The sequence below is a fragment of the Phallusia mammillata genome, chromosome 4 (genome assembly GCF_965637545.1).
Source record: "Phallusia mammillata chromosome 4, kaPhaMamm4.hap1.1, whole genome shotgun sequence".
NCBI classification, from domain to species: Eukaryota; Metazoa; Chordata; class Ascidiacea; order Phlebobranchia; family Ascidiidae; genus Phallusia; species Phallusia mammillata.
In genome coordinates this window covers 30,628,783-30,649,391 of record NC_137255.1, presented here as the reverse complement: position 1 = coordinate 30,649,391, position 20,609 = coordinate 30,628,783, and the positions used below count along the sequence as shown (strand labels likewise).

Here is a 20,609-nt window from a genome sequence, read left to right as displayed (position 1 = left end):
AAGCATTCTCTCGACGACAAATGCCGAAAATTGTTATTTTTCACGGATCAACGCTTCGATTGTTTCCGGACCAGCTAAGTATGCTAAAGAAAAAAAAATCATAGAAAATGTTTTTACCACTATCTGTTTCAATACACTTTACTTCTAAATATTATGCATTTAAGGCAACAAATAAATGAGACGTTGAAAAAAAATAATTTGAAGTTTTTGATAAAATTACATTCGTTGTAGAGAAACTACTGATGCGGCAAATATTGCTTTTTTCTTGTGTTTCTCTCGTATTAATATCCAAACATAAGTAGAAGGAATATTCCGACAGATGGAGTTGGAACTTGGGTTGGAAGCTGCTCCGAGTTGTTAAGTGTTTTGATGTAAGCAAGTGCAGCAGTTTGACCTGCAGAGCTTGGCTGCAAACTAAATTTGCAACTTTGCAAAATTTGCAAAGCTTTGATATCTTAGTTATTTGTGTAGTCTTGTTACATGTAAATCCATTGGTGTAATGTTGTTTTTATACTGTAGTTGTTTCGTTAGTGATATTAGGAATCAACTAATAAAATGTAGTGTTTCAGTAAAACAATTTTGTTTGAATAATAAAATAAATCAATCATACTTACCAAGTTTAGTTGAGATGGAGATTAAAACTGTCATACAAAACATGAAACACTGTGTCTGAAATACATGATTTTTGGGGTGAAATTAACAAGACTTAATTGGCAGCAGATATTATTCACCATTGTAGTTATTTTTGTTGTAATCCACAGGTTTTATATTGATTTCAGTGCTAGTAATGTTTTTGTAGTGTGAGTTATTGTCGTGTGTATCCACTGCGAACTAACCAAAGTCATGGATCCAACTGCAAAACGAGATATCCTCAAAGTGCTACTGGACTTGTTTTGTTATTTTATATGTAAGTTGATTTTTGAGCAAAAGCAATAAAACTGTTCGCCCAATTAAAACATTTAAGTTACACCAGTTGACTTTATCTCAAGAAAAATTACTGTTTGTTGTCAAATCTGGTTGGTCAAAAAATATAAGCATAATTATACAATACACATCATTTTTATTTTTATTTTCGTGTTTGGAAGAATAGTTCCACAAGTACATGCAGCACAATAAATTAACAACTTTTTTCTAGAATACAATATACAAATTGACCTTAAAAGCTACATGCTTGCTCATGCCATTATCAGTGATATGAGGGGCCATATCAGTTACAACCTTCTAGTTAAATTATTCAATTAAATTTCAAAGGTTATTGTTGCAAATTTGTTTGGTTTTTATTTGTACAAACACATTTATACATATGTGTGTCTATTATAATGGGTTGTAACTGTCTAAACTCTTAAGTGCAAAAAATATTTACCATTATCATTGTCACAGTTTTATTTTTGCTTAGGGTTCACGCCCCTTTGTGCCAATGTTTGACAAAACATACGTTCAACCCTGTAAACTGAAGACCATAAACTAGGTGTAAATCACCGTGTGTGTGCCAGGCCCACTGTGATTTACTTATGAGTGTGCCTTGATTGCTGGTCTGCATAGACGCTTCAGGGCTGATCTGAGTTAAAAATTTATGTTCATCTTAACTAGATGTAAATATTATTGTTGTCACAGTTTTAATCCCACTGTGGGTTTACAACCTTCTCGATGTCGTTCCGCTCACGATGAACGGGTTTTTCTGTAGCGACATCACCATCCGATTTCCCTATCGCAACAGTACGCTTTCTTCAACCTTGTTGTTTGTATCAGGATGTGGCTTCATGCTGATAACTGTAAGTGAACTTTACATTTACCTTATGCAAAGTTCAACAAACTATTGATGTTCCCTTGTGAACTGACCTTAAATGTTACTTTAACCAACAATTGAATTTAAAAATATTTTGTTGTATTTAAGTAAAATGTCAGCAAAAATACAAGTTCTTGAAAAACAACAAGTATTTTGTTTAGCATCACACCAGTTAAATGACAAATTTGTTAAATATGCAACCTGGTGGAGGAAATCCTTGTTCAGTAGTTTCTATATCAAAGTGTTTTAATTAGTTTTTATAATTTTTCAAAAATGTGATATGTATTCCTGAATTTGTGTAAGTATTTGAAAAGTGAGGTGGGTGTTACGCATTTATCTTATGCAAAGTTCCACCTATTAATGGTTTCTAACAAACTGACCATAAATACTATTAAAATCATCAGTTAAATGCAGAAGTATTTTGTTGCACACAAGTATGTGTATTCATTTCTATAATGTTTCAAAACATTTATATTTTCTATTATTATTTTGAAAGTACTTCCTGTGCAGATGTACCTCTGGTGTTTTTTTAATCAAACATATCTGACAAATTAACAATTCATGACCGGTTTTCCTCAGGTCCTAGTAGTGGAGACATTGTTGTTTAGAAGACGCTGTCCGATGGTGCACAACTCATTTTTCCATCCGCTGGTTTGCAATATTTATCGGGCTGTAGGTTGGTACAGATCTCTATAAACAGTGTGTTGTATTGTAAACACATCTTATGCATGCATGTGTGATAAACAAATGGATGACTTAAATAATCGAAAACAAATTAATTTTCAACCTTTGCAGTTGTTTTGTGGTAAATACTGACTTGAACAGTGCCAATTTGTTTGCTTGTTCAGTAACCTCGGGCAAATTTATAGTTTGCTACACTTTGAAGAGCCTGCACTTTTGTGTTGTGTTAACATTGCTTGTTTATCATGGTGAATTGTTTTTCTGTTGCTTGAATGCATTACTAGATAAACACCTTAATATTAAACTTGTGTGTTTTGTAGCATATCTTAATCCTTATGATCAATTGTTGCATACATGCATTATTAACCATAGGCTTTAATATTACACTTTTCTGTTTTGTTAGTATAGCCTGTTCCTTACGATCAATTGTTTTTCTGTTGCGTACATGCATTAATAACTAAACACTTTAATTCTCAGGTTATGCAATTGTGGGTGGCTGCATCAACCAGTTCCTTACAGACATTGGAAAACAGTCAGTGGGTCGTATGCGACCACATTTCTTTGATTTGTGCCAACCTGATGTGAACTGTACCGATGCAAACCAGTTTTTATACATCACCGACTACAAATGCATGCGAACTTCACACCCTCAAATTCCACAGCACAATTTTCACGAGCGAATGTTGGATGCAAGGTGGGTAGCAAGGCACAACAGTTATAAATAAACAGGGTTGCCATCGATATGGACGTAAAAATAAGGATAACCGAAAAATTAAAAGGACTCAAGTCAAAAAATCAAAAAAGGACTTTTCTGTAAAATGAGGATGGTATGGCAACCCTGCATACAAAACTGAAACGTTGTGTTCAAAGTGTAATGTTGCAGTGACAATGTAAATTTGAAATGTTTTTGCAAATGCAGTGCTTGTTTAGGTTCATTGATTGAATACATTAAAAATACATCGTTTACAATTTATAATTACTGTAAAAAAATATTAACAGACAAAAATTATTAAATCAATTAACCTAAACATTTTGCAAATACAATGTGATTGATGTTTTGAAAATGTTTGGGTCAATTAATTTAATAATAATTTTTTGGTTCGTAATAACGTTTTTTGTAAAATTTACCACTTACAATTCCTTAGCCTTAAAAAATAACAACAAACACAAATTTGTTGAGCCCCTCATATAACATTCGATTTTGCCACACCCCTATCGTTTTTGCCACACCCCTACATCCAGGATGTTGAGCTAATTTAGGCCGGCTCAAAAAGTAGAGCATCCGTTTCACAGCAGAATGATTAATCACTCCTAACATTTTAGAAAGTCCTTCCCTTCTGGGCATGCATCCTTTGCATTCTACATGGCTCTCTACGTTGTGGTGAGTTCATAGCATGTTTTTTGTGTTTTCTTTTTTTGTAGTTACTTCAGTGGTGGAATTCAGCCGATTCGCACTGGTTCTTTAGAACCGTCTTGCGAAATTTGTGTGAGACCAGCGAACCGGTTAGCATTACTGGTTACTGTCAATGGACTTTTTGTAACAGAACCAGCTGAAAAATATGACTTTTGTGACAGAACCACCTGAAAAATATGACTTTTTGTAACAGAACCAGCTGAAAAATATGACTTTTGTGACAGAACCACCTGAAAAATATGACTTTTTGTAACAGAACCAGCTGAAAAATATGACTTTTGTGACAGAACCACCTGAAAAATATGACTTTTGTAAAAGAACCGGCTGAAATATATAACTTTTGTAACAGAACCGGCCGACAAACATTTTAAATCCCAACGCTGGTTAACTTGTAAAATGTCCCCGAACATTGAGCCAGGGGTGACCCAAGCCCAAGAAATTGTGTTAATAATTTCTGTCCTTTGTAAAATAAAGATTAGTTCAAGCACATTTTCCCCTGACCGAAAAAGTCTATATTTGTACACTGTAAATGTTTTACAACAGCAAACCCATACCCTTTCTAGACGTGTATTTTTTAAATGGGCCAATTATATGTTTAAGCCCCTAAAAAGCAGGAAGGCACCTGGGAACGTTTAAAAACTTTTCACAAATAATCATAAATCGCAAGAAACCTCACGGTGCATGTGATTGTTGTTGGTTCGAGAACGATTGTTATGCGTTCTAAAAGCATTGTTGTGTCGCTTCCAGATGTACCTGGAATACCGGATGACCTCTCAGCGAACCCGCCTAGCCCGCCATCTCGTCCAAACCGGTGTGATAGCTTGGGCAGTCTGGATTTGCTGTTCCCGTGTTTTCGATTTTAAGCATCGCTTCTCTGACGTATTGGCCGGATGCCTCCTCGGAACGTTGGTTGCCATGGGAACGGTGAGTGCTGTTTTTTGTTGTTGTTTGCAAACAATGCCGTTTTGTCGATTGGGAACCTTTCACTGTTTTATGCCAATTAGCACATTACAAGCAGAATTGAACCATCTCTTTTAATTCGAATGCCGTAATTTGTTTTTCAAGGTGTTTTATTTAATCTATTGTTCATGCAATTCTTACTTATATTAGAGATAATTGGTCATAGCACTACAAGGAGGTAACAGCTGGGTAACTTCCTGATGCTTTTTTCCGTTTTTCCGTTATTTAGAGAAAAGCACCATTTTTTGTATTTGAATCACATTTACCTTTTCTATTCCACTGTAATTTGTTCTTCTGATTTGATTTTTTAATCTAATGTTCATCTAATTCTTAGTCGCATTCAGCGTAATTAACCAGAGCAGTTCATTAGCTAAAGCTGGTTAACTTCGTTCATATTTACGCGTTTCTCGCTCTTTAGAGAAAAAACGCAAGTTTTAGTTTCAAACCACATTCTATAGCACTGGATCACAAAACATTTCATTACAGGCGAATATATTCAATATTCACAACAAGAAGTTGATAAAACATGTTTGGTGATTGGGCAAATATGTACATTTGTTACCAACATCCAAATTTTCACAAAAACATCTTGCACAAGTGGTGTAGTGATCATGTCAGCCAAGTCGAACTGCTTTGTAATAGTAACTTTGTGCGTAAAATACCGGTTACAAACAGGCAACTGTTACCCACTAAAACCAAGTCACCATAGCGCAACACGAAACATACATTTTTAATATGAAAGCTATTGCTGTCAGGCATAATATCAAGTTTATAGAGCTCTTCTGTCTTACATTTGTCAGAAGAGCTAAACTTGATACATTTTTAATGCCTTCTATTCCATTAGATACAGTAGATAAGGGCGAATTTAAAGTGTCCGTCCCTATAGTCGTTTGTTTGGCAAAGGTTGTATTAAAAAGTTCCAGTTCAAACCGCGCATTTGCCACTTTAGCGGACCACCCGGGCTTACGAAGCTGGGGATTTTAATGTGAAAACTAGAAATGGTGATAAATGTGATGCGTGGTTTAATGGCTGGGTGGAAAGTGGCTTGAAAAAGTCAAAAAATTCGTGATGAATTGAGGTGACCGGTTTGGTTAATGGAGGGCAGCGTTATCTGTGGGGAGCAGATGTCGATAATGGACCGGATTTTTCGATGCAGGAATCGTCTCTTACATTTGTTTTCAGTGTTTACACAATTGGTTTGAACCGACGCCAAATCGGCTTGTTTTCTTTAACTTATATAATGGAAACGGACATGTTGTGTTGCCAGTTCAGAATAAAGACATCTTTAAGCGAAACAAAAATATCAGTTAATCTGTCGTTTTGTGATAAGGAATAGTTAAAATACTTTCATGATCGGTTCCAAGTTTCTTGCTTTAATTTAGTTAATTACTTTGCAAAGTTAAATGTTAGAGGTTTTGTTCATTAAAGTTGTGTTGTTTCATGTGGCGAAAACCAATCCCAAGCCCTTTATGTAATTGAACACTCACTTCATCATGTTCAAACACAGCGGCCCGTTGTAACAAATGTACTGAAACTGATACCGACCTATTTTCCCACACGATAAGGCCCTTGCGTTGAAAGGCCAAAAACAGATTGAACCAAACCGGGCCCCGTGGCCACATTTGATTAATTGACCCGCCACGCAGCCACCGGTTCCATAATACCACAGACTACACGCATTTTACTGGCGTCACTGACCGAGTTGGCGCCACAAACCCCGACAAAAGTGTGGCCTGCTTGTTTCTTGTTACGTAACAAATCAATTATGACGAGACTGTGGCTTGTGCGGAGGATATGTCGCAAGTTATTTCGGTTGCGCGATTACTAATTGACGAATATCGAGTTTCAACGACTTTGTGCGGTTTATAGACGAATGGTGGACGTGCGTTCAACCAGCCGACATTTACCACTGCCCTTTTTGATAAAGTAGTTGAGAAGTGGCTTAACTGAAACAACACAATGTCCAGACCCTTTTTTATGTCGTAAATACATCTTATTGCAAACGTTGCAGCAATCATTGTTGTTATCATTGCTCAACCGGCAATTGAAATACTTTATCCGACGTTTGGATGTCTCATTCAGGGCGTTACCACCTGATTTAATATACCTGACACTATCATCGTTGCGAATTGTCCGCGAATAAATTGGTTTTCTGTAGAAAGCTTTCCTGGTGTTTGGTGCTGAAAAAGTTGTTTGTGTGAACCTTCACTTAAAATTTGAAAGTATGTCCACACAACAGCAACTGAAATAATTTTCTCATTTTCGTTGGCACTTGTAATTGAATGTAACGTCATTGATTTAAACGCATTACTAGCATTCCTAACAAATACAACTTTAAATTTCTTGGTTCAATGGGGGTAAAAAACTTACATGCTTTATATCTTAAGTTTCAGGAATGTGTTTTCCGTCCTTTAAGCCTTTGTTTACAACATGAAACGAAATCCTAGGATTGTTTTAACGCATAAACTGTCAAAACCTTGAACTGTTGAAAGGTTTAAAAGTTACCATCCCAAACCACCATTGAGTCACTGGTTTTTCCCAACGTTTGTTGAAAACAAGCCTTTTCACGGTTTTTGGAGTTAGGCAAGTGCATTCAACCGTGGCAACCTTTTAGGCGACGCGTGCCAGTTTACTTGATATTTCCATGTGTTAATGACTTCGCGTGCCAACGTTTTTCTAAATAATAGTGGTTTGTGCCAGTAGATGTCAATAATAAAGTGAAAGCTGAGTGTTTTGTGCATGTAAGGCTGAATTTTAAGACTATTGCATGATTAAAAGTGAAAACGAGCAGTGCAACTGGTTTAATTACTACTTCAAAAAAAGACGCAAACCGGTTGGTGTGCCATGAAAAAACACTTTGCCATGAAAAAACACCTTGAAATGCGTGCCAAGGGTTGCCGACCTCTGCTTTACCTGTCAGTGACCTGTGTGCGTGGCAACTTTGGTGGAGTTTTCCCGCATATTAGTGAGAATCGGGTCAACATGCAAGTTGTTGATGTCACATTCCAACCAAGATTCACTGGGATCCACAGCAAATCGTTTACCTTCACACAAACTTATCCCCCGGTTTCCCACGAACACAAGCTTCGGTTGTTTTCTTGAAACGTAACAATAGGAAAGTCCTGTGTGATTCACACTAGCAAGTGTGACGTAACAAGTGACGTTTGTGTCGAGCGATGACTACATGCATGTTCTGATTTTTTTTTACTTTAAGTAGAACAGTTGGTCATGTGCTGGTAATTTCGTTTTCCCCGAAATACTGGATTGGGTTTCAAAAATTGAGTAAACCACGGTAAATCGGAACCGTTTGGACCAAAAAATTTTTCAGGATTAGTTGCTTAGAGCCTTACCACATTACAAGTCATTTGTACCTTTAGTTTTGTCCAAATTAGGCGAAGATCCAGATTGAGTGATGTTGATTAGTTAAAGCCTTACTAATTACAAATCATTTGTACCTCAAGTTTTGCGAAATTGAAACCTTACGTCAATTAAACCGAATGGCACATTTATTCAACATAAATATTACAATAACAGTGATATCTTTAAGTCGTGTAAATTGTAACCTACATTTTATTACCATACTCGCCGTCGAAATTGAAAAGTTTTGTCAGTGTTCCGTAATTAATAAAATGTTGCTGAGTTTAACACCGAGTTGGCAGGTTCATAAATTCCCATATTGTACCTTGGACTCGTGCGTTAATTCAACCGGGGTTTATATTTAGTACGCGTGTATTTGTGGTCGGACAAACCGGTCAATGTTCTGTTCCCAGACATTTTGCGTCATTCCCCGGGAGCTCGTTGGCATACAAGGGAATGCCATATTGACCACAAATGATGTCACAATGCTCATTGTGCTTTCATACAACCATCAATCAAAGTAGATCTACGTACTAAAACAATCATAGTTGCGTCATAAATGCCTGTGTTTATTTAGAATTGCTGTGTTTTATGCACAATTGCAACATTGTTACGTCATAAATGCCCTGTGTTCATGTAGAATAATTGCGTGTTGTGTACAATTGCTGGATGCTTCAATCAATTGGTTATAAATTTATTTAGTAAATTCATCATAGCTTAGCTTGGAGCAATCATTCTTTCCTCGCATGTAACAATAGTTAAAACGCATGTAATAATAGTATACGGATCTGTTCATAAGTTTAATGATGAAAATAACAGCCCAAATAGACGTAAAAAGCGACATGCTTAAAATTTCAAACATTTCGGCAAATGCTCATGCCATCATCAGTGATATGAAGGCCACATTTGTTCAGGTTTTTCTTTATGTGAGGTCACAAGAGAAAGACAAGAAACGAAACACGAAATCAGAAATCCCCGAAAGTTCGCCTCATGAGAGAATTCGTCTTTTCTCCGAAGAATAAATCCTGAAATATTACTGTTTGTGTTTTAAGTAGGGGCGCCGTATTTCCAAAACGTGATACAGTTTAGTTCGTGTTATACAGTATTAGATGTTTACTTAAAAATAGTTGGTGGTGGGCTTAAATTTTTTCTCATGTCAGTTTTACTGTCGGCGATAAATTTCCAAGAGGTTATTAAAGGTCAAAGTAATTCGTGTCGTGATTGGTCGAAAATTGCCGCCCTTAAGGTAGACGTAGAATTATTCCCAAAGTTGTAACGCAGCTGCCGCTTTTCATGGTGTTATTTCGTATTTGTCAAGTCTTCATTGTTGCTTTGTGGCTGATTGTTGCATCATACACAAATAAACGTGTCAAGATTGTGGCTATTGTTCAAATTTGTTCTATTTAAGGCGCACGTAGAAGTTCTATTCATTGGAGTTTGGGCATTTAGGATTTCCGATTTTTTCCGTTTGACATTTGCCAAAACAAAATTGAAAAATTCTGTTCCAAGACTCAAGACATGAAAACAACCAAAACTTTCTGGTTTAGAATTAATTTCTTTAATCCAAGTTCGACATTGTATTGTTTGCAAACACTCATGTGATTATGTTACAAACAATCCCGCGTGTTTGTTTACGTAACAAATCCCAGTTATTACGTCAACCTGCTCGACTGGTTTCGAAAACAAGAAGTTTCGCCCGAACTGCGAATAGGAACCACCCTCGTACAACGTGGACTTACGATGTTTCGCAAGTAGGCTTCGATTTTTGTCCATTGGATTGTGATGTTAGCAAACATATTTGTGATGTCACATTGATACTTGAATTGCGGTTGTGACGAAAATCCCGTCTTTACTTCAACGTGAATCCCCCCCCCCCCACACACACACACACCCCTTGACATTGCTACCCATGTTCTGTTTGTCAGCAATACTTCTCCGCTGAATGTCGGACAATGTCATCTAGTTGTGTAGAAAGGTCGTCATAATGTCATTGTCCGACTACATCGGGTTGAAAGTGCATTGGGCGCCTTGTATTAGGTCTAACTGTCCTCGTGTCAGACATCGGGGAGCCGGCAAACAAGCAATACATCAATCTAAACATTTCAGTCCAGAATCGAATGTTTCCGCAATATGTTGTGGTCAGGCGAATGAAACAAAAGAATCCATTTAACTTGTTTGTCGCATAAAATACAGGAAAAAACGTAAAACAAAAAAAGTTATAATATCGTGATGAAATTAATGCTTCTTTGTCCTTGTTTTATGCTAAGCGCTGTCGCATTAAACAAGGACAAATACCTTGCGAAGCTACTGATGAAAAACTTGAGGAAACTTCATAATTTGCAATCCTAAGTGCTGGAAACGTGTTGAATAAAATCGACCTGGTTCGCCTCAAGTATGGAAGCAGTGTTAGGATTCAGCAGGTTCGCACCGGTTATTTTGAACCGTCTTATGTAATTTTATGAGACCAGTAAACCGGTTAGCGTTACTGATTATACTGGTAATGGACTTTTTGTAACAGAACTGGCTGAAAAATATGACTTTTGTGATAGAACTGGCTGACAAAACATTTGAATCCCACCACTGGATAGAAGTAACAAAGTACACAGGTTGTGAACCGGTACAAATCTTGATCCCCGATATCCTGACCGGATTCTACCTTTTCTCGTGTTACTGACAAACACTAGTCGTCTCCATCGATTTTTAATCATTTCTGACATGCCAGGATTTACAGACGTCCGACCTCTACCGCATAACACCTGCCCTTCACGCTTCGGTGATTACTCGATGACATCTGTCTGTCACGCTTGATTGTCCAAGTGTAGTTTGATTTTAACTGGTCACGGTTGAGTAGTCAAGTGTTAAGAAAGTCACGGTTACATTGTGTTTTTAATTATGACGTAATAAGCAAATCGCGACGCCTGAGGGGGATTTATTAGGGTTTGCGGCTTGAGCAGAAATTACCATGTGATGTTTTTCGATTTTATCCCGAAATGACTTCGGCTTAGAATAAAGTTCAAATTATGTTTATTGCGTTTAAAAAAGTGGTCGGCAACCGCCGTTGCCGTATAATTTTTCAGGTGAAATGCTTTAAAACATTTTGCCCAAATTAGTTAAATATTTTTTTAATTGCTAAATATTTGTAGGCCGGTCCGCGATAAAATTTCCATTTCGAAAACGGTCCGCAGTAGAAAAAAGGTTGCCGACCCCTGGTTTAAAATATTGTCGCCCGCCAACATGACTTAATAAACAAATGCCGACATAAAGACTTTTTCGGAAAGCACGTGCTTAGTAAGCATAACTCAGCACTCAGATAAACGCTGGGAAGTCGTTTAATGAATGAAAACGGAAAATCAGCAAAAGCGACCGGAAACGCGCGGGAGTTGCCATAGCAACCAAAGTCCATAGCAACTAAACTTTCTGACCCGAGGGCGCCCCGCTGATGAAAATATGAAACAGCGATAAAAATTAGGAATCATATTGTGTAAATCAGGGGTCGGCATCCTTTTTTCTACTGCGGACCGTTTTTAAAACCAAAATTTTATCACGAGCCGACTTTCAAAAACCTACAAATATTCAGCAATTAAAATGCCTAAACTAGTTTATCATCCCTGGAATACATGGGCAAAATGTTTTAAAGCATTTAACCTGAAACAGTATACGGCCCGGTAACAAACTCGCGGACCGACGGTTGCCGACCACTGGTGTTAATAAAGTTTTCCGTCATCTTAAGGCCGCATAGTTTTAGAAGCACCAGTTCAACTTTCCAGGTTCACCATAACTTTACCCGTTCCCCTCCAAACAACCTTATGTCCCTTAATACTCTGATACATCACAGCGGACATCGTCACTGACCCTTAATATCAGCAGGGTATAGCCGAAGTGACGTAAATTCAAGGGTCCACCTCACTTCCTGTCATAGAGTCCACTGGTTGAAAATAAGACACCGCAACTTACATACACAGATCGCTGCTACACTTTAAAACCTATTGCTTTTGTCGGTGTTTTTGTGTTTTGGTCCTACGGGAGAAAACACCCAGAATATTTCAAGCATCATTCAAACAACGGAACACTTGACTCGATAACCAATGGTTTTTTTGGGTGTCCTTTCTGTTTTTGCGAAACTTTTAATCAATGACATTTGGATAAAGTGACAATGCAAATAAAATTTTGACTTGGCTTGCTCCGTTTCATGACAAATAAATTCACTTATTTGTGTGTTTTCTGTTTTGTTAGTTTACAGAAAACAAACACTTAAGTTCTGTTGACATTAAGATGTTACAATACAGAGCCTTTAGAATTTTGGATACAATAAACAAAAACATATGTTTCAAAAAGCAACAATTCTATTTGAAACGTTACAAAGGCTAATTCTGCCTTGTTTTTTACAAAAATCGGGGAAAATGTTTTGATTTTAAAACCGGTTTGGAGGTTCGGTAGGAGGCAAAAGCCGGTTCAGACCGCTTTGAAACTGGAATATCCCGGCAAAAACCAGATTTTTCTTCGATTTTCCCCCAAAAACCGCGAGACACAAAGGGTTTTTATTCAACTAAATCATGTAAACTTTTCTTCAGGTCTACGCCTTCTTTATGTCGGTTCAAAAAACGATCCCGCCCAAATCAATCGATGTCGAATCAAACGGAGACGTTGGAAGAACACTACGTCACGCTACTACACCCATAAATGCTGGGAGCTCATTGACCAATCTAAAAGACGGTGACGTATCCGATCATTGATTGTTGCGTCATAAACGTTGTACTTATCACGTCACAACGTGTGTGTGTGCGACACGGTTTTGTCTTGCTAAGTAAAGGACGTTAATTTTGAAAACATTTTCTCACTGACTGAAAGTTTCGAAACAATGTTTTTTTTTAAATCTCGAAATATTGCGAATTCGATTTCACCTCGGCAGTTTTATTTCATGAATCTGTATTCTGTAAGTGTTTATTGCGTCATAAAATGAATTGTTTTACCGTGCATTGTAAACTTTCAAACCAATGTATTGGTTTTGTTCACACATTATCAAACTGTATCATTGCTTGTACATCCTCAATATTGCAGAGTTTGTCGTCGCGTGTTCGAACCCCAACTACCGTGTTTATTCCATTGTAAGCCACTCATTTTTTTTACCCTACTGTTTGTGCCGCTTATAATTGAGGGCGGCTTACATTTTAATATCATACCGATATTATTTCTACACCCCTGCTTTTTGATTTATTTCACGTTCAAATGTACTTTTCATGTTGACTTTCCACGTCAACATACGCTCTGCTGGGTAGAATTATTTACCTGACTCACAATTGTTGACAAATAGTTGTACTGTGTAGCGTCATAAAGAAGTGTTACAGAACAATAGTACCTAACATCAAACAAAACGGCTTACAATCGAGTAAATGCAGTAAAACGAAGTAACGTTTTCACTACAGTCACCTTTAGTTTGTTCTCACAATTTGTCATTTTTGCTGAAACAGTGATTTTGTTTCCAGAAATGTTCGAAATTTATTGCGATGTCGTCATATTTGGCCCCACGCTGCAACGTCCCGCCCACTCTCGTTTCAAATAACGCACTGTCCTATTACGTCACAACGGCATTTTCTTCACGGTCATTGTTTTGTGTTTGTGACGTTGTTGCTTGTGAATAAATCATTTTGTACATTTTAAAGTTTCTGTTTAAGTTTTGTATTTTTTTCTTGATCGTTGCAAGAAATAGTAAAAAAAATAGTGACGTCATTTTTCAGTCACGTGACCACGTAGCCTAGCAACAGTGAAGTTTTATTTTGGATCTGAGTTCCTTCTTGAAGAAGTCGTTCCGCAAATTGTAAATGACGAAATTGCTCAGACTGTTCATGTACAGCAGCTCCACAGAAATCATATAAAACGCAGGGTTGCAACCACGTGACGTCATCTCCCTGGAAAAAAATCGGTGTATTAAGTTCGGATTAAAATGCTTTTTGATACGTGATCAAGCCCCCTAAGTGGGTTGTGTTCAGGAAATTACACCTGTACACGAATCTGTTCCAAGTTTCATGCGGAAAATAATGGTCTGGTGGCATGAGCACTATGAAGGGCCACATTAGTTACACACAAAATGTCGAAAATCTATTTGGTATTTATCATAAAATTTAGAGTTATAAGTTTAATCAGAATTCCGGTTCGGGTGTGAATAAAACAGGAATACACGGAAAGATTGGTTTACAATACTTCTCCCAAACGAAACTAAAGCGGAGCAGTACGCCAACCGGAACCACATTAAAATTCGGTTTCGTGATGGCTTACATCAGGGGTGTCAAACTCGTGGTGCTCGGGGGCCCCATTGCAGTTTAAAAATTATGCCAAGGGCCGCATGGGATTTTTAATCTATTTTATACACTCAAACTCAACGCTTATTTTTAGTTAGAGGAACGGTTTTACTATCGTTTCTATTCATAACATCATATGAGTTTTTATTTAAAATATCTGTAAATGTCTGTTTTAAATATTAGCTTTCACTTTGCAAAGTTAGAAAAAATTATTATATTTAGGCAAAAATCTGATATAATATTATAACTGTTGTTGAGTGTTTGAGGCTTTACAGGGCTCTGTGGCCCACATGCTGCCCGCAGACCACGAGTTTGACACCCCTGGCATACATTTTCGCTTTAATCTCCATACCGTGATTGTTCGTGCGCCATTGCAAGGTTTTCGATTTGCGCGGCAAGGAAGGGAAGAACACAAATCGTAAAAACCGCCACCATTATAAATATCGTCAACGTCACTCGTTCAAGGTCGCGGTTTAGGGACTGTCCCGCGGTCGATGACGTACTGCTTGTGAAAATTCTAGCACCTGTGACAAAACAAACATGTTTCAGAATAGTACAACCTGTTAAAAATTAAGAAAAGTTTCAAGTACTTTGATTGGTTGATTAGGAAAGACGCGTTAAGCGCAAAACGTGGTTGAATGTTTGAAACGAATGGAACTGTAAAACGGCCGATAAAATACTTGCTTAAATCAGAATCAGTCAGTTTCAGTTGAAGGAAAATATATTTCCCCTTAACCCTTTGAGGGACACACTTTTTTGTGCACTGCTTTTTTTAATTCAGTCAACAAATCTTAGTCAAAATGGGTCAAAAAAAGTATTCCCCAAAAATTTTTTTTGTAATTTCTTAGTTTGTTTATTTTAGAGCATGGTACATATATGTACCAGCAACCATGTGGGGGAATTTTTTTTGAAATTTTTTTTTTGAAAAGTTTGGTGCAAATTCATGTTTATAGTAAAAAATGTATTGAAGGATCACTGTAAGTAAACTCTGTTTACTAAAAACACTTGTATTCCATGTATTTCATTAGTAATTACAAAACAACACACAAAACCTAGTCAACAGCATACAAAAATGCCAGAAAACTTGTAAATGTAGAATAATGGTGGAGGTATTTCAACAATAGATGATGTCATTACCGGTGTAGGATTTCAGTTCAGTAAACTTAGCTTCACAAAAATATAGAGATGAAAAGGAAATGTTAGTTTTGTCTGAAGAAATCATAGATAGCAAATGGTAACAGGTCACAAAAAATTAAAATACAACAAAATCAAGCACAGAAACTTATTTTTCATGATAAAGTTTGAAGCATTTTCTATCCTTTGTACAACAAAGATATGTGCCACACTGGACATACTTGTTGTTGGTTCTGTTCTGAATCTTTTGACATGTGCAAAGCTTACACCTTTGTATATGGTTGATCTTTTCAATTGTATTGACTTTGCTAGATCTTTTCTTGCAAATACTAGAATTGTGGCCCTTGAAATTTGATCACATGTTCATCAACGGAAGAAAATAGGACTGATAGAAATGATGAATGAATTAAATGCTGTAGTACTGGCCTAATTTTATAAGCCCTATCATACATTGGATCATTTCTCGGTTTCATATTTTCATTGTTGTTGAAGTTCAACTTGCTACAGATCTCTTCTAATCACTAGGACTTTGCTTTTTTGCTACCCTACAATCAAGCATTGAACAGGCAGCAACAATTTAGAATCTTTTAGGAGAACCTTAACATCTTCTGCATCTAAAGCAAGGTCATCTTCAGTGTCGCTAACATCAGCAAACAAAATTTCCTCCACAATGCTATATGTCAGTGGAAAAACTAACTTTTTGTTCCTGTCACTTTTGTTCTGAAATGTCTTAAAATACTAAAAACCTTAAATGTGCTGTTTTGTAGTTCTAATTGGACTTAAAAAACAAACAACAGCATTTTTCAACAAAACTGAAAATTTTAGACTTTTTTCCCCAAATGGACGGTGGTACATATATGTACCATAACATGTATGTCCAAAATTTTTACATTTTTACTTGGGTTTTATTTTTTAAAACTAGTAATTACTGATAACCAACACATAAACAATAAAAAACGTTATCAGTCACTTGTTTTTATGTTTTTGTATACTAACCAGTAAGTGAAACAAATATGCCCTTGAGAATGACCGAAAACTGACTACTTTAAGGCACAAAAACAGCTGATCTGAAGGTGGCAAGTGCAAAAAAATTATAGAAATATAAACATTAAACCCAAATTGAGAGGTTGTGTGAAAATTATATCGATCGAACAACAAATTAATTTTCTACGATGCTTCAAAGTTGTGGTACATATATGTACCAGTAACCCTCAAAGGGTTAAGCGTTTAATTAGTTCCTGAAAATCGATGTAAAGATGAAACGATTAAGTAAAACAATAATATAGCAACTAAACAATGCTCTTCTGACAAATGTAATTATTTACCCGACGTTTCAACGTCCTACATTCAGATCACCGACATCAGGGGAATAACACTCCAAAAGTGAGAACCGAAATATAAACAAAACGAAAAAGGGGCGAAAACTATAAGCCCAAAGATAATAAACGCCAGAAATGCTGATGTGTCTAAGCTTGTATCAAGTAGAGAGCAACACGTCCAGTTTAATGTTCGTGGTAAATGTGTCATGGCTCTAGAAATATTCATTTTCTGTAGGAAACCGCTTAGCTGTCTGCACCGAACCGCTAGAAAACGAACTAGTGACAATGTGGCTTAAACCTAACCGACCAAACTTAAAAACAAAACACTATTTGAAAGGTGACGCCACTAACCTTTGCACGTTCCACAAGGTGTCGTACGAGCGCAGATAAGCTTGAGCCACGTGATGGTCGTTATGGCAACCACGCAAACGTAGGGAAGGATAAATACGAGAATGACGAAAAACAACCCATGCGTGACCGAGGCTGTGGAAGAGAGTTTATTTATGATGTACGTAGAATGAGTCAGCAGAATAACAAACCATCAGCCAATGCTGAGTCAGAAATAAATGTGATTTTAGCAGAAAATGCAATTTAGTGCTAGAGCCTTAAACATGGCATTGACATTATCTGCAAAAAAGTTTCGTCTTTTTTACTGAGTAGGTACGAATAAATCATTTGGTTGGAATGTGTAAAGGAACTTCACAGCATACGTTTCTAAACGTAATGTGTTTCTCGTGGCTATACCACAAATCGGTTTTGGCATTTTTTTCCACTTTTATAAACATCAATTAATTTTTATTCTCATTACTCATCAACATACTCTTCACATTCAGGCCTGTGTAAAGCAGGAGTCGGCAACCCCCTGGCACGCGAGGTGATTTTTGTGAGCACGCAAATCGTTTAGCGTGTTCATAGTGAAGTACTAATTTAACCTGTTACACTGATTGTTTTTAGTTTCTTATCATGATTGTCTTACAATCCAGTCTTACCATACATGCACTAAACGCGCTATTCTCTCCATAAAATTGATATCACCTGACACAATTAAACCACTATTACTCAGAAAAATGTTGGCACGCAAAGTCATTACTACATGGAAATAACAAGCAAGTTGGCACGTGTCGCTTGAAAGGTTGCCGACCCCTGGTGTAGAGTAATTAACGTCGTGGGTTCAGACCAAGTGAATAAAAAAAAATATAAGAAGCAACAAGTCAAGAAGTTTGGGACACTGAAGTACTTTGTCACAAACCGGGGACCTACGATCATTTGATCCGTGGAAATGTGGTTTGATTTCCAACATCGTGCTCATGGTCATGTAGTCCAAGCTGTAGGAGAAATGTTTGGTGTCACCTAACGGCAGCACTCCCAGCACCACAGATAGACACCAGGTGGCGATCACGAGGCAGATGGCTCGACGGCGCGTCATCAACGATCCCTAGAAGTGAAAAATAAAAACAGAAATTACTGCCTTTTACTGAACAGCTAAACTGAGGTTTAAAACGTCAAATTATGAAATAAATATGAGGCAATGAGATTAAGTCTGTTTTATTTGATCTTGAGCCCAAACCCGACTCTGTTGCAGAGTTGGTGGCAAAACCAGTTTTTTGGTAAAAATCGAATTTTTTTCAAACGCACCAATGTGGTAAATAGGTCAACATAAAGTTCTCCGGTTGTAATAAATTAAAGGTCGTTAATGAAAATAGTGTTGTGGTTGATTTTACGAAACTCGTGCTTTTAAAGTTTCAAGTTGTGCATGCATGTAATAAGCCCCATGATTGACTGCATGAAGCTCGTTAGGAAACCCACTCTGTCGTTTAAACCCAACCCAATTCTCCTAAACTTTCTTAATTTTCACCTGTGAATATTTGAAAGGCCAGTGGACGGCGAGCATCCGGTCGACCGCGAGAATCATGAGAGAAAAGAGGGAAGCTGACATGCAAATGCTGAAGAGCATTCCGAGAAAAACACTCGACGTGGAATTCTCAGTGCTCGCAAAATACGAAAGGTAATTCTCTGGTAGAGGATAAAACATCACGAAAATCTTGTTGAATGCTGCGCTGGGCAGGATTATTGCGCCAACTAGAAAGTCCGATGCGGCAAGGGAGGTCTTGAACACGCCTTGTGGGTTGCAGAAGCTTGATGACGTGTTCATGACGTAAAGAATCGTCATGTTGCCTATGACGATGCAAACTGAGAGGATGATTTCGAGGCAAATCACAGCAAGAGCGCCTGACCAGCTGCAAGCCACCTCCGATGTGAGAGAAGAGTTTGTGTTGAAGTCCCAGTTGTGGATCGCTGGCGAACAGAAGGCGATATAACCACAAGTGGAGTTGGCATTGTAAACAAATCTCTTCACACGCATTGTTTCCGGGTCGCTGCAATACCGTCACTTTTTTCGTAGTTCTCTCGCGTATGAGAAATTGAGACCAACACGTTTTTCATTTTGTCAGTAGGGGCATCAAAACTATTTTTATAAACATCAAAAATTCTTTGCAAATTTAATCTAATCTCTGCAATGCAAGTTCTTGTCTAATCTGAAACACTGGGTCCTAAAATCAAAAATATACAGTTGAAAATGTAGACGTCCTGCCTTGTCAAGTAACTCTGCTATAACTGTTACATCACAATCTACTGTAAGCAGAATGAAGTGCATTGTTTACGTTCTGTTTAAGAATAGAAGTTAAACAGGCATTGTTTGCATCACAAAGAAAGTTACGTAACTTCCTCCAATTGAGATGTTTTTAACGGTGACTGTTTTGAAAATATTAGATAATAGTTACATAATTTAATGCTTTTATTTTCACCAACACAGACAATTTAACACTGAAAAAATAAATCAAAAGGAAGTGATTTATATTTCTTCACATCCACAAACTCTAGTGTTAATTGCGAACGGCTTAATTTAATTTTAACAACAAAAACTCCATCACGTTAAAGTCAAAAAAGTAACATTAAGTAAAAACTATGCAACGTTTAATTGGCGACAAACTGAAGAGAATACTTGTCCCCGTTTTAAATTCACCTGCTAAAAAGACCAAAACACAAAGTTTACAGCCAACCTGTCAATACTCATAACACATATTTCTTTGAAACACTACTTACGGATCTGTTCATAAGTTTAGCGATGAAAATAACGGCCCAAACAGATGTCAAAAGCAACATGCTTTATTGTTTAAACGTTTCGGCAAATGCTCATTTCATTACTTTGTGGTTTTAATACCTAGTTTACCCACTTGCTCTCTAGTAAGGAGAAATACCTGGCAGCAGTATACGTTAAATTCACAACATCAACAAAAACACGAGGCAACTTCCTCTCAATCTTGTCTTCCCGCGCAACTTCCTTCAATCGTCCACCCTTACGTCACAGATTGACGTTTGTCTTACGTAAGCAGTTGCCATTAGCGACATACGTCCCCAACTGTTGTCCACAAGTCAATCAAAATTTGTTTGTGTGACGTCATCGTCGGTTTAGGTTTGGTAAAGTTGTGAGATTTTGCGATCGAACCCGATTGACCCCGCGTGTTCCGGTTTACAGTGCTGGTTGGCTTTCGATGATTAAGTAAAACGCTGTCACGTATAAAGTATATATAATAGCATAATAATAGGTGCTGAACTGAGAACACAATTGCTAATCCAGGTAGCATGGAAGTAGGATTTTTCTC

At 37.3% G+C, this 20,609-nt stretch overlaps 2 protein-coding genes and 1 long non-coding RNA gene across 4 annotated transcripts; 1 reads left to right on the top strand and 2 right to left on the bottom strand.

The window, feature by feature from the left end:
• Window positions 1–739: 739 nt before the first annotated feature.
• On the top strand, window positions 740–13,857 carry LOC145223907 (phospholipid phosphatase 1-like). 2 transcript variants are annotated; one of them, XM_080090319.1, is made up of 7 exons: window positions 740–907; window positions 1,615–1,772; window positions 2,366–2,462; window positions 2,945–3,161; window positions 3,791–3,848; window positions 4,629–4,805; window positions 9,113–9,578. In XM_080090319.1, the coding sequence occupies exons 1-7, from the start codon at window positions 844–846 to the stop codon at window positions 9,218–9,220; spliced, it is 879 nt and encodes a 292-aa protein (XP_079946445.1). In that variant the 5' UTR covers window positions 740–843; the 3' UTR covers window positions 9,221–9,578. The 2 variants fall into 2 exon arrangements, with proteins under 2 accessions (XP_079946445.1, XP_079946444.1); XM_080090318.1 differs by lacking the exon at window positions 9,113–9,578 and adding an exon at window positions 12,770–13,857 and having other exon boundaries at window positions 742–907.
• LOC145223906 (alpha-1A adrenergic receptor-like) lies at window positions 13,489–19,119 on the bottom strand. Its single transcript, XM_080090316.1, has 5 exons — window positions 18,803–19,119; window positions 18,208–18,382; window positions 17,299–17,430; window positions 14,847–15,018; window positions 13,489–14,104 (listed from the first exon to the last, which is right to left on the bottom strand). Exons 1-5 carry the CDS (start codon window positions 19,115–19,117, stop codon window positions 13,951–13,953), a joined length of 948 nt encoding a protein of 315 aa, XP_079946442.1. The 5' UTR covers window positions 19,118–19,119; the 3' UTR covers window positions 13,489–13,950.
• On the bottom strand, window positions 15,498–16,847 carry LOC145224198 (uncharacterized). Its single transcript, XR_013859588.1, has 2 exons — window positions 16,625–16,847; window positions 15,498–16,357 (listed from the first exon to the last, which is right to left on the bottom strand). It is a non-coding gene; the product is annotated as an uncharacterized LOC145224198 (long non-coding RNA).
• Window positions 19,120–20,609: the final 1,490 nt, after the last annotated feature.

Excerpts from the sequence above, each read along its gene's own strand:
- LOC145223907 (XM_080090318.1), top strand. The coding sequence starts at position 844 with ATGGATCCAACTGCAAAACGAGATATCCTCAAAGTGCTACTGGACTTG. Across the intron at positions 2,463-2,944 it reads CAATATTTATCGGGCTGTAG|GTTATGCAATTGTGGGTGGC; the intron begins GTTGGTACAGAT and ends TTTAATTCTCAG. Across the intron at positions 3,162-3,790 it reads GAGCGAATGTTGGATGCAAG|AAAGTCCTTCCCTTCTGGGC; the intron begins GTGGGTAGCAAG and ends CTAACATTTTAG.
- LOC145223906 (XM_080090316.1), bottom strand. The coding sequence starts at position 19,117 with ATGACGATTCTTTACGTCATGAACACGTCATCAAGCTTCTGCAACCCA. Across the intron at positions 15,019-17,298 it reads ACCTTGTGGAACGTGCAAAG|GTGCTAGAATTTTCACAAGC; the intron begins GTTAGTGGCGTC and ends GTTTTGTCACAG. Across the intron at positions 14,105-14,846 it reads ATGGCGCACGAACAATCACG|GGAGATGACGTCACGTGGTT; the intron begins GTATGGAGATTA and ends ATTTTTTTCCAG.